The following is a 12605-nucleotide window of genomic DNA, read 5'->3' as shown; positions in this document are numbered from 1 at the left end:
GAATTCTGATACAAAGGACAAAGGGATAGAATCCAGCAAGATTAACATTAACTTTGATGTGATTTTATTTATATTGCGTTAAAAATACGAACAATATACCATTTCTTAATGCCCTTAACAGTTCAAACATTAAATTTAAAGGAATCAACTAGCATATTCTGCCTTGAAGTGTTTTTTTTTTATATTAATTTGAAATTATGGAACTTGTGCCATACAAACTAAAGAAAAGATGGAAAGCTGATTTTTGTTTGTCGATAGCTATTGGAATTTTTGAAACGACACGGCTAGCATCGTACAAACAAGATGTAGTGCGAGACGAGACTCACATCAAGAAGGTTATGTCACACAGTGTGTTGCTACCATTAAGTGTTTACCCTCATCTCAGTTTCCTTCCTGTTGTCGTGGTCGTATGATGCTCGTTGACAGTCTCGATACCAACGTGGGTGTGTCGCCACTCAGATGCTGTCAGTGAAAGCTTTTCAAGGTTCCTGAGAAGGTTAGTTCCGCCTTAAATTTTAGAAGAAATGGCTTCCTTAATTCGCATTAACAGGTAAATACGACGACAGATATTGTGAGTGTGTAGTGCAAATGTTCGTTTTTATTAAGAAAAAGAAACGGTTGTATGCCTAAATTTTAATCTTACTTAAAAACTACTGAAATAAATGCTATGAATTTGCCTCATGTGTTTCGTTCGACTTAGTCCTTCAGCTAACTTTTACCAGGCGTGTCATAACGCCGGTTATTTCACCTTGCAGCGAACTTTTTCCATTTTTATTTTTAACTTTACTGTAACTAGAACACCTGTTCATGTCTATATTGTCCACCGGGACAAATAAAGTTAATCGTTGTCATCATTGTCATTGTTAATACGCACTAACAAAAAAAGGGAATACTGAAGGGAGGTAGCTACTGGACCCTTAAGAATTGATCCACTATGGATACTTCCCTTTAACTGCAGAGGGAAAATTAAGAGAGAAGGTTAAAAAAGTCAACCAATTGTTATTTCGTTATGTTTTTAAAGTAGTCAAAAGCTCAGTCTACGAGCTTTAGTTGAAGTTCGAAGCTTTATTTTAGAAAAGTCAGTTGCCGATATTTATATCAACATGGATTTGTATTCAAAACAACCAAATACGAGAAAAAATATAGTATTCACATTTTAATATATATTCTAATAAAAATATGTTTTTTGGTGTTTTGTGTTTTTATATATTGTGTAAAATGTTTGTTGTTAATTTCTAACTTTTGACCTTATTTCAGATTCGTGAAGTCTTTGTCCAATACAGTTACAATCTTTCATTTGATTTTACGACAAAAAACCAAAATAAAACCTATAATTTTTTATAATTCACACCACGTATATGTTTTAAAATACTTTTTAAAACGGAGTATCGCAGTTGTCTTGATTGTAGATTAACATTTTGTAATTCTTTTTAAAATACCCGGCATTTCATTCGCGGACATTCGCCGTTAAGTCCGTTATAAGATGACTTTGCTGTTAAATTCTTGTCGTTAACCGTGTTGCGACTGTTGTAGGAGCACATACAATAATACTGTTTAGGTATAGTACAAACCTCTTATGAACAAAAAACTGCTGACAAAACTGTTGTAAAGGCACACACAATAATACTGTATAGGTATAGTACAAACCTCTTATGAACAAAAAACTGACAAAACATCACTAGAGGATGCAAACTGTGCAGATTTTGGCCCTTGTTTTCATCAATCTGTATAAAATATTTGCTATCCAGTTATACAGCCATGGAACATTTTAGAGCAGAGACCAGTTTCCTGTCCTAAGGCGGATGGACGACTCTGCTCCTGACAATTCTGTTTCTGTAGCTCGCTGTCTGCCATGTCTCGCCATCAACCATCTGCTGTGCAGCAGGTAGTAAATGTTACTTTTTACAGGTGTGATCATCGCCACTGTCATAGGACTGCGATTAATAGAATATTTCAACTCAATTTGTGCAATTGAAATAATTTCTTATAATTTTATTTCTTTCACGATTTTTATTCGTAAAGGCAGTCCATAAACAAATTAACGATTGGTATTTTATTCCTAATTACTTTATTTATGTGTCTATAAGTATGTCTATCTGCAAACATGGATTCGAACACTCATATTCCAGCCCATCCTTGTCAACAAGTGTATCTTAAACATATGAATGCATACGCACGCGTTTGTTTGGGATTTTGTGTGTGTCTGTGTGAAAGAGAGACGGAGTGAAAAGAAACTTGTACTGGTATAAAAATTTCTGTCTCCTACAGTTATTTTGTTTATCTAATGGTATGCACTCTTTAAAAGTTTCTTAACTTTTTTTAATTTTGACTCTGGAATAGACCTAATAAAATAACATGTTAAAAGTACTAACGGCAAAGTTACTATTAACAGTTGAAAGAATTTTAATAAATACGACGCTACAAATCCAACGGAAGCACCCGCAAAATTGTAGTTCGATTAAAATATCATCCTCATTATCATTGTCATCGTCATCGTCGTCGTCTAGCGTGTGCGCACTCTATGTAGCCCATTAGGTAGGTAATGTGAATTAAATAAATACTGATATAAGTAACATGTCTATGGTGTATATAGTGTCATAGCTAACACCATTACATGTATATGCATGCTATCAATCGTAACACATTTGGCTCAATGTAGGGATCCTGCCCAGCACTCGCCCAGTCATTCTGGCTACAGTGGGTCGAGAAGGCATTTCCTAATCTCGACTCTCAAGCCTACTTCATCCCTCCTGTCTACGTTAACCGCGTGCCAATGGCCAGATGGTCGACTGCTGGTCGGGATGTCCTGGTTCTTCAGTCAGCACCTGGACAGGCTGGTCAGACCATGCAAGCATCTTCACCTTCCCCATCAGCATCCCAGGTGTCCCTTCCTCAAGATGCACGCATTTCTGACAGTGATGTTAGAGATGATGCAGCCATGCAGCGAGTCTTCTGTTGCTTGCAGAAAATGGCCGAGCAGAACGGAGAAGTCTTAGTAGGTCTGAGTCAGCTTCAGTTTGGCCAGTACCTGTCTGAATCCTGTTATGCTGCTGCAGCAGCCCAGCTACCCCTACCTGCAAGTCTTCCTCCTAGTCTGCCGCGGAAGTGGAAGAGAGGAGACTTCGATGTACTTCTCATTCACCAAACTTACGGCTTTGTCGTCTGTGAGGTGAAGGCATTCGGAGATAATGTCGCGAAACTTAATATGACAAACAAAGATATAGAAAACAATATCAGAAAGAAGCTCACTCAGGCTGTTTCACAGCTGGACAAGTCGCAAGGTCTGTTGTCACACCTGGTGTCTGACATCACTTCCGGCCTGCGCATCACAAAGACGATCGCTGTTCCGAACCTAACGGTTCTAGGTACAACAGGCCATCGCTGGCGACGTACGTTTGGCTCAGGTAGGATTGTTCTTCCAACTTTCTCAAGAAAACAATTGTGTAATTAATTGTTTTAATTGGCGGAAAGTAAGATGTAAAATTATACTGTTTAAGAAGGCTTCACTCTTGGATGTCGCTAGCAGTTTGTCTACTTCTTCTTACCATGCTTTTTGCAAGGAGACTTTTAATATCTACTGCAAGTGTCGATGATCAAACATAATGTTTTCATCGTCTTTACTCGATAACACACTTTTCTTAATACTTTTTCTTTGGAAGGATCTGTGTCGATGTCTTGGAGCAACAGATTCGACAGACAATGTGGATTGGGGTCTTATGTCTTGGTGATCTGATCAGTTGTCTTGACCCCAAGAGCCCATGGGTATGTTAACAGCGATAGTGGCTGAGGGAGCTGGGGTCTGTGGCAGCGACGTCGTGGGCTTGCAATGGACCGGCGTCAGATGGCAGCAGTCTTCACAAGACGTTGGGATGGCCCGGTTAAATAATAATAGAACTTTTAACATAATCAATTGGACATTAACATTATCTAACTATGGTGATAATTGACGTTTGTTGTAAACTTGGAGTCATCTGATTAGTCCATAGACTGATTACACAATTTTAAAAATGAATATGAGTTTCGACGAAATGGCACTAGAAAAAAGCAAAAGCCCAAGTATGTTTGATTGTTCTGCGCATTTTTGTGTGTATATATATATATCGTGTAATGTTTATTTCTTTTGAAATAAAACTGTGATTTCCTGTTAAGACTCTTTGATAATGTTTCATAAAGGTGTTGTGGAAAATACTGCTAGTCAACTATCATTTAAATAGTAATACTCCAGTCTGAATCAACGTGCTTATCCATGTAGGTAAAGATTCGTTCAAGCAATATACTGTTTTGTGTTGCCACAAGTGTTGGATAGTGTTTGTCAGTTTCCGACCAATATTGGTAAAGTGTGATTATTCTTCTTTGCTCAGTGTGTGTCTTTTCTTCTTGTTCAGGTTTGTGGTCCAGGCGACGACAGTGACTGTGGCCCTGCACATCTGCCCCCGCGTGTGTATCAAGACATTGAAACCGTCAGGCCGCTGATCCTACACGGGGATCGTGTTCACCAGCTTTGTCATAATTATTCTTCTGTTCTCCGGAGCAGGTTCACATGCTCAACGCTTCCCTCGGTCTTTGTGGCACGGAACCCTCCTGGACAGCAAAACCGTGATGGCTGCTGCCTTGATGGGCACAGAAATGGCTGGCGATGTGGGCGCGCAGACGTTTGTTGTCAGCACTTGCGAGTGGGAGTCGTGTAGCATGCACCATGCTGCATCATGATTGTCTGTTCTCTCGCAGACAAACTCAACGTTCAACAAACAAGAGAACAAACAGGGGGGACACGGGGCAAAGTGAACCTTACTGAAGTCGTCGACCTCGAAGACAGCGTTCTCGAAACCCGCAGCACGAAAGTGCAAAGGTCGTAGAGAAGGGCCACTGAACGGATGTAGACGGCGGCGATGGAAGGGCCGTTGTACGTTATCGCCCGCACTGAAGCAATACAGAGCTAAGGTTCGGTCGAAGGAGTGGCGATGCACTCCATCATCGTCAATGGAACATGGGCTTGGTTGTACAACCATTTATAGGATGGGTATTCATTTGAATATAGGTAATACCATGTAGAGGATAGGTAAGATTGATCAGGGTTACGTACTAGTGTATTAAGAACAGAAGAACATGTATAAATCAAATTTAGGTAGCATCTTTAGAAGCACACCAGAGAATGTAATAATTTAAAAGTACTTTAGGATCTTATCGCACATTGCCGTAGCAAGACCCGCACAGGCAGGTCATACATGAAAGTATACAATGCTGTCTTGTGTAAGGTCAACTGCAATTCCTACAGTTTATTGTTGACAGAGTCTGCTGGGAAACGACATCCTCGCTCCAATCTTTCGGGCGGTAACTTTTGCTTTTAATGATGTAGCCTGTTGGCTGGCAAAGAAGGAACTCGCTTTAACCCGACCTCTCCGTTATCCTCCAGTTGTCGTCAGCGGAAGTGAGAAGGACAAGCAGTTGGCTGTACTTCTTGCCGTCGTGTAGCAGCCGTAGCAGTGGAGCCGTGGGGGTACCCGACCCCACCCGACGGTCCAGTACTCGACTGTATCTGGAGTCAAGTTAACCATTCTCCACCTAGTTCAGCGCCCGATCATTTGGGACTGTTGGACATGTCGCGAGACCTGGTGGCCAGCTTTACACAATCTTCATCGTTGGGGCTCAAGGTAAAGATGCTTTGATATTCGTAAACGATGATGTGTGCAGTGCCAGTCTAGATTAGTTATGATGTGATACATGAAAGCTCGTAAAAAACAGCTAGAGAACGCGTTAAGAGACAGTTTCCAAGGAGTTTTAGTATTTGAACGGCCAGATCAAGTCAGTGGGGCTCCAGAAAGAGCATTTGATCGTGGTATTCGTGCCACCGACACTTTTGGCATTGCTTTATGTTATTTACAATGTATTTTCCACTGGTGTTGTGACAACTTTCCAGGAGTTAAAGATCCACGGTTCTAGTCCCTTCATAACCTAACCCTTTATTTCGTCATTTGTCTGGCACGCTTCTTGTTCTAATTTAACCCTGGACTATTAATGTGTTTTTCAAATTTACATCATTGTTATATTCTGTCTGCAACATATTATTTATAAAGGCTTGTTTTATTGTTTAGAGACTCCTCTCATCTCTACGACCCATCTCCAGCAGTGGGCACACGTGTGTGTTGGGTGGGATGTGCTGGTGGTGTACAGGATGCACACTTTGCTGCGTAGGCCAGACGAGCTTTTCAGCGCGCTCTCGTCACACGGGAGTGGTCTGCCGAGCACGTGGTGTGGGTGCAGGTAAAGGGCGTCGGTTAGAGAAGAATTCGTCTGGAGCTATGAGTGATGATCGGCTTTGTTCGTCGGTGCACGTCAGTTGTATCATCAGATTCTTACTTATTTTGTTGATTTACTTGCATATTTTTATTTACAACGCTAGACTTGAGTTTGCCATCTAGTAGTACGGTGGTTTACTACCAAGCCATGGTGAGCAGGTTTTAGCAACTTATCGGTGGATACGATTTATACAACTCGTTGTCCTGAGATGGTGCTCTGTTAGTCAGGGCAACGTTGTCTATAAGTAATGTTGATTGTTTTCTAATGACTTTTATTAAACTCGTGTTTTTACTCATTATTTTTTTAAATGGCTTTTTACTTCCTCGACTAGTTATCTTTACATCCTTAATATGTTTATACATATTCCATGGTGTCTCTGATGTATTTTTTTTGATATTAATTCTTATATGCGTGGGTGCGCCATGTTGAGTATATTACTCATATATTATAGTTGGGCTTGTAATCTGTGTGCGGCAGGTTTTGTTTACAGTTTGGTGGTCTCTCTCTCTTCTCCGGGTGTGGTGCTTAAAAACGGGCGGTAGTGGCGGCAGTTTGTTTGTTTGTTTGTCGCAAACGTCTTCGAACATTCCACGCGATGTCACCCGTGTGTGGATGGAGTCAACTGCAGATCCCGCCAGTTCTGCTGTAGATGCCTGATGTTTGTAGAGATGGCTACTTTCAGCATCGCTGAGTCATGACGAGAGATCGGACCGGTGCTGGGTATTTTCTTAGACAACTTCACAGAGTCCTGTACCTATGTCTACTGTCTAACCTGGTTACAGGGACTACAAAGAAAAGGATTTAGTGTATTTAAAGATAATTTCTGGCTAGCCGACGTGATTTTTCACCAAGGGTTTTAAGGAGAGGAAAGAACCACGAGGGAGTTATCAAGTGGCGCTGAAGGGTCAGGGCTTGAATTATTTTATTAGTATTCCGTATAGTTACAAGTTTATGGGTGTCTTGTTACATTTATATTGCCACCATGTTGCTTTTATGGTTGCTTAGCATAAGATAAATGTTTGCTTCGTATATTTGTATTTGTTTGTGTGCCGGGTAGAAAGCCTGAAATGTTTTTTTTAATTTGTGAGAAGATGTCAAATGTCGCAAGTCGCTTCGACTCCGGCGGCGAAATCCCACCGGGTTTCATCAATTTTGCATGACTTGGGATGGGTGCCAATTGAAAATTTTTGGCAGGCTTTCTTGTAGGGCTTTTGTGTATAAATAGATTCCTGTATGGACTGGTATAAGGAAGAGTGCCGGATGTGATGTTGCATTCGACGACCCGTTGGTCCGTCCCCAGTCGGGCAAACCACTGGCGTTCATGAATTATTAGCGTGTGAAGTGTTTATCCGAAACCCACAACCTAAGTTTAGTGTTGTGTTGACCAAAGTATACTCTTACATTCAGAACACTCTCTACAGCAAAAATGTCTCAGAGACTGACTCCCTTAGGAGGGAGAAGAGCTCTGTTGTGCCCGCATCGCCCCCCCATTTCAGACAGCTTTATCTTTTTACTGATATCCGTCCACTTTAAGTGGCTTAATACGCCTACTTCTCTCTCTGAGTTATACACTGCAAAACGAGATAGGTTTATGTGAGTTACGGTTTATAATATTCGCGCTGACTCAGTTTAATTTGTTTTTGAGGAGACTTCGTGTTTGTGTGATGTTTCATCTAACATTTCTTCTTTGTCACACGGCATGGCTGTAGTAAGTAAAGCTGTTGGATACGGCATATTTCATTACATGTAGATAACAGTTACAAGTCGTTTTATTCTGTCTAACATTTAAATTAACGTTCTGTAATTAAGCATGGCAGCCTATTTTGATTAGATATAGAGGCATGATGTATTGTGTTGATACGGCTTGTATGTTTAATCATTTACTTAATCATGTTACATGTCCTGAGCATGAAAACATCTGGATAAGATTGATGACTGTTTGCGATGTGCGATTCTTGCGATTTCAAAATCCGATTTTCAGTATATAATTCTTGTTTTTCTTGCTTGATTTTATTTTCGACTGTTAAGTAATGGCTGCCTTATAGTAGATTTTTACTTTCATGGTATTTTTGTGAGATATAGACTAAAATCAATGTTGGCGTAACAAATAATAAGGAATTAACATTATTTGGATGCATTTCCGCTGTCGCTTTTTACGGATAAGTACCGTTGATGAACGCGGGTTTGCACTATTTACTGAGTTTTCTTTGATTTTAGACAAGCGCCTTTATAACGTGGCAAAATATTATGTCAGAACGCTTTAAATTAATTATATAATTAACCATGCGACTCTCGCTATGTATTTAGGCATAACTTCATTTGCAAAATAGGAGGTTTAAGGAGAAGTCTAGCCCTAAACTTTTTATTGTTTCATTTTACACAGTCCCCCGGCACACAGTCGTGCATTCTACAAGAATAAAAAATTTTCGGAGTGTGAGATTTTACTTGTTTGATAAGATATATATAGAATAAACTTAAAAGACTAGTGTTTTATTTCCTACCATTGTGAGATTCCGGAAATTACAGATGGTGTTCAATGATGAATATGTTTCTTGTCTATATGGCCGCTTTTCCAACTTGTTATTTGTTGGTTACGGAAAATTTGTTATTGTCTTATTATATTTAGAATGCATAATTTGTGCTGCTTTGTGATAAAACCGGTTTTTTTAAGTCTATCTACATTTAGTGAAGTCAATCAGTGTAAATTCCTCGCTAAGCAGCACTTTTGATTGACTTTTTTGTTCGAGTAGGCGCGATGTCATTATGCTGTTGTTGCGGTTGTTTAGATTCAAAACGCATTTATTGAGTTTTTGCTAGCAAGTCAGCTTAGTCGTCAGTGTACTAGTGTTAGGTACCACGCAAAGGTCAATTGATTGCACGAAAGTTTGGGGCGGAGTTATGACTTGTTCAGATAAAGTTCTTGAACGATGACTGGACGGAGGTTCTTTATGTTATTTATCGTCTTAATTCTATTGTTGTAAAGCCCTTGTAAAGTTGGAATCCCCACATTGGAAATTCCCTCAAATTCAGTTGCTATGGACTATAAATCTTCAGTCTCGACTCAGTATCAGTCTGGACTCCGCAAGCCGAACGAAAGTCACCAATGGCGCTGATCTGTGGCACCCGGTCTTTTTCTTCTTGTGCTGGTACTTGCACTTTTATTCTTGTTTTCGTTTTGAAGTTTCTTTATTTTAAACATATTGTATTTGACTGATTAGGATGCTAACATTTTGTATTTTCTTGTAATCAGGCTGCGTATGATTGTTTGATTTAGAGTCTTGAGTTTCTTGTTATTGCCTTTTTGTTTCTGTCGGATCATGGTTCTTCATTTATTCTCCGTTCAGTGCTAGCACGTTATTTTGTGTTGTATAGTGTGTGTTAAATTTGTAGTGTGATTATATTAACAACTGCGTGATGTTGTGTTGACTATGTGCACGACTTCCTTTTTTCTTTACTATTTTTCTGGCTTACGTAGTTATATGCTTACTTCTATTATGTTATTGGTTTTATTGGGTTTTTATAGTGGTTATTTTGTTGTCTATGCCAGAAGATGTCATATCGCATATTCGCAGCAGTTATTTGCGCACAAGTTGCTGTCTTACAATGTTAGTTTATATTTATCTGCTCAAGAAGCCTCACCCTCTATTTGTGTGTAGACCGTATTAAAAAGAGTTGATTATAACATTTATCAAAGTACTTTATTAATTTTGCTTTTATAATGAGCGAATTGAATGGTGCACTCGATATAGTCTTGCTAATAAGTGTGAAGATGGATGCAAAACAAAAAAAGCAAATTCACCTAATGTCTCTAAAATTTTGTTGTATATACTTTAATATTAAATGCTCCATTTCTGTGTCGAACGAAGTTGTTGTGCTCTAAGTATACTTAATTCGTGGAACCATCAAATAACACTAGGTAGCACGAGAACAAATTTCAAACGGCTTAGCCGATAAAAACGCGTTTAACATTACCAAGGTTGATACAGTTTCAGTTTATTGTTGTTTTACAGTACTTGCTAACCTTACAATCAGTAAAGTCTTTCTACAATTTCGCATTAACTGTTTTCTCTCTTTTTTGAAAGTGTTTGTCTACTGCTGACATTTCTAGTTGGCACTGCTTGCATGCTGTGACCCTGCCGCAATGCTGTTTGCGATAGTTATGCAATGCTGCAAGTATTCTTTGTTATTTTCAAAGATCATTGATTTAATTATTCCTGTTTTTGACTGTTATTGGAGAATTAGGTAAATAACTTTCTGACTGTATTTAGGTTGAGAATTTAATGAATGTTTTTCCTTTGAACTACTCTTTCGTGTGGCTCTTACATACTTACTCTACAGATTCTTTGTTGTCGATGTCTTTTGTACTTCTTTGTTATTTCGTTTAGAGATAGAGATCCTTATGTGCTCTTATTCTTATCTGCTGTTCATTATCTTCTAATACATATGTCTATCATCCAGAGTTTGTAAGTATATTGTTGCTGTTAATTTGTCTGAGCTTTTTAGAGAATTCTTTACTGGTAGGTGTCTCTTTATGTGCTTCTTGCTGGGCTTCCTTAATTTTGTCTTTGTGAGTGCATAGGTGATCCTTGTTGTTTGCATGTTCCGTGCGTTTTTGCTCAAGTGAATTGGCACCCAGGGACTAGGGTGTGTACACCCTCGTATCTTGCGAAACATATAAAACACATCGTCCTATTTTCTCACATGTCAATGATTGCCTTCCCATGCTTTTCCCGATAAAGCTGTTCCATTTAGTGCACATTACTGATTTATTAAGCTCAAATATGACAATCATTACTACATCTGCTCATGTAGGGATTAGGGGGGGGGCTAGCCTTTTTTATTGCATGTGATGTGTGAATCCAATACCACATTGGCTCTTCATGCGCACACTACTTATCTTGCAGTTGTTGCTTGCTCTCGTTGCATCTTCTGCTTTCTATGTGCGAGTCACCCTGTGATAAGAAGTCTCAGTGCACCAAATTGCGTTATAACATGTGTTGTGTCCGTCGACTTCGACTGAATATGCACGTACTCTACGAAAGCGTGCATGCGGTGACGAAACGATCTCTTTTGATTCGTGACTCTTCAGCCGTTGGAGTCGACGTCTACTTTTCAAAGTATTCGTTGTCTTGAATCCTTTTAATTCAACAGTGGACACATGCATCCATTCCTTCTCCCAACTCTTTTGCGTCTTGCCTTAAGCCTCGTCTTGAGAGTGAGATGGCTTTGAGTAGATGAGTGCTCAAGTGATCCTTTATGATGTCGTGCCGGAAGTTCTGCAATGTTTGTTTCTCCTGTTGTACATTTGAATATTTACAGCAAGGGTCCCGTTGACGCTACTAGCGTCTTTTTCAATCGCATTGCGCGTGGACTAGGGAACCATTCCGCCTCTGCTTTTTCACTTACAGGTTTGGCGTGAAGTGACTTCCTTCCCTGTTCATTTTGTTCTGGCGTCAGTGGGAAATTGTGTTTCTCCTCGTCTAACTCAGACTTCCTATCGAGGGACGTCAGATGTCTTTAACCTTCGCGGGCCCATGTCTTTCTCAAGCCCCATACTCCATAACATTATCGTTGCACTCGCTTCTTTCTTATATACTCTTGATTTCGAATTAGAACTCAGTATGGACAGTGTAACGTTCCGTATGTTTCCAGATGACTTTTTTGACCTAATATATCGTTTTCGTGCTCCACTAAAACGTTTTGTGGCTACGAATGGTGAGCACTTTCTTAGTATACATGTGTCTTTAGTGCGGGACCGATCGTGTTGCCTAGATTGCAACTGGTATTTGGGCATCTTGTAAGAACGAATGAGGCTGCGAATGCGATGTGAGGCTGCTTTAAAAGACTACGAACAAAATCTGCGGAAGTCCTTGAAATGGCTATGTCTATTTGCTGTCTATGAGAGAAATCAGTTTTAAAAAAATTTTTTTTTTTTTGGGTCAATTTTTTTTTTTAAAATTGACTTTGATCATCTAAAAAGTAGGCATGCTTTATGTAGTTTACTAAATAAAATTGGGATCATGTGAATTAATGTTTATGTAGCAGGTGTAAAAGTGTTTTTCGTTTATTACCGAGGCCGATGTAGTACCCCCCTGCAATGGAGTGTCACCTTGCGTTCCTCCTTTTACGTTGGCGATGCAAGTTTTAGGGAATTTTCGTAAAGTTCTTTTCTTAAGTGATGATTTGAATGTATAATTTTACGTTTCTTGGAATGTATTTTTGTTTTCTCCAATTAACGTAATTTCGTCCAATTTTTTTCTATCGGGCAATAATCCCTTTTTATTTTTAAAATTTTTTTTCCTGGGTGG

General features: G+C 39.4%; 1 protein-coding gene across 1 annotated transcript; it reads left to right on the top strand.

The window, feature by feature from the left end:
- Window positions 1-1190: 1190 nt before the first annotated feature.
- On the top strand, window positions 1191-4710 carry LOC112572090. The gene is made up of 3 exons (XM_025251618.1): window positions 1191-1885; window positions 2660-3404; window positions 4535-4710. Exons 1-3 carry the CDS (start codon window positions 1853-1855, stop codon window positions 4708-4710), a joined length of 954 nt encoding a protein of 317 aa, XP_025107403.1. The 5' UTR covers window positions 1191-1852.
- The last annotated feature ends 7895 nt before the right edge of the window (window positions 4711-12605 follow it).

Source organism: Pomacea canaliculata, linkage group LG9 (genome assembly GCF_003073045.1).
Source record: "Pomacea canaliculata isolate SZHN2017 linkage group LG9, ASM307304v1, whole genome shotgun sequence".
In the NCBI taxonomy this organism is placed as follows: Eukaryota; Metazoa; Mollusca; class Gastropoda; order Architaenioglossa; family Ampullariidae; genus Pomacea; species Pomacea canaliculata.
This window is presented reverse-complemented; position numbering and strand designations above follow the sequence as displayed.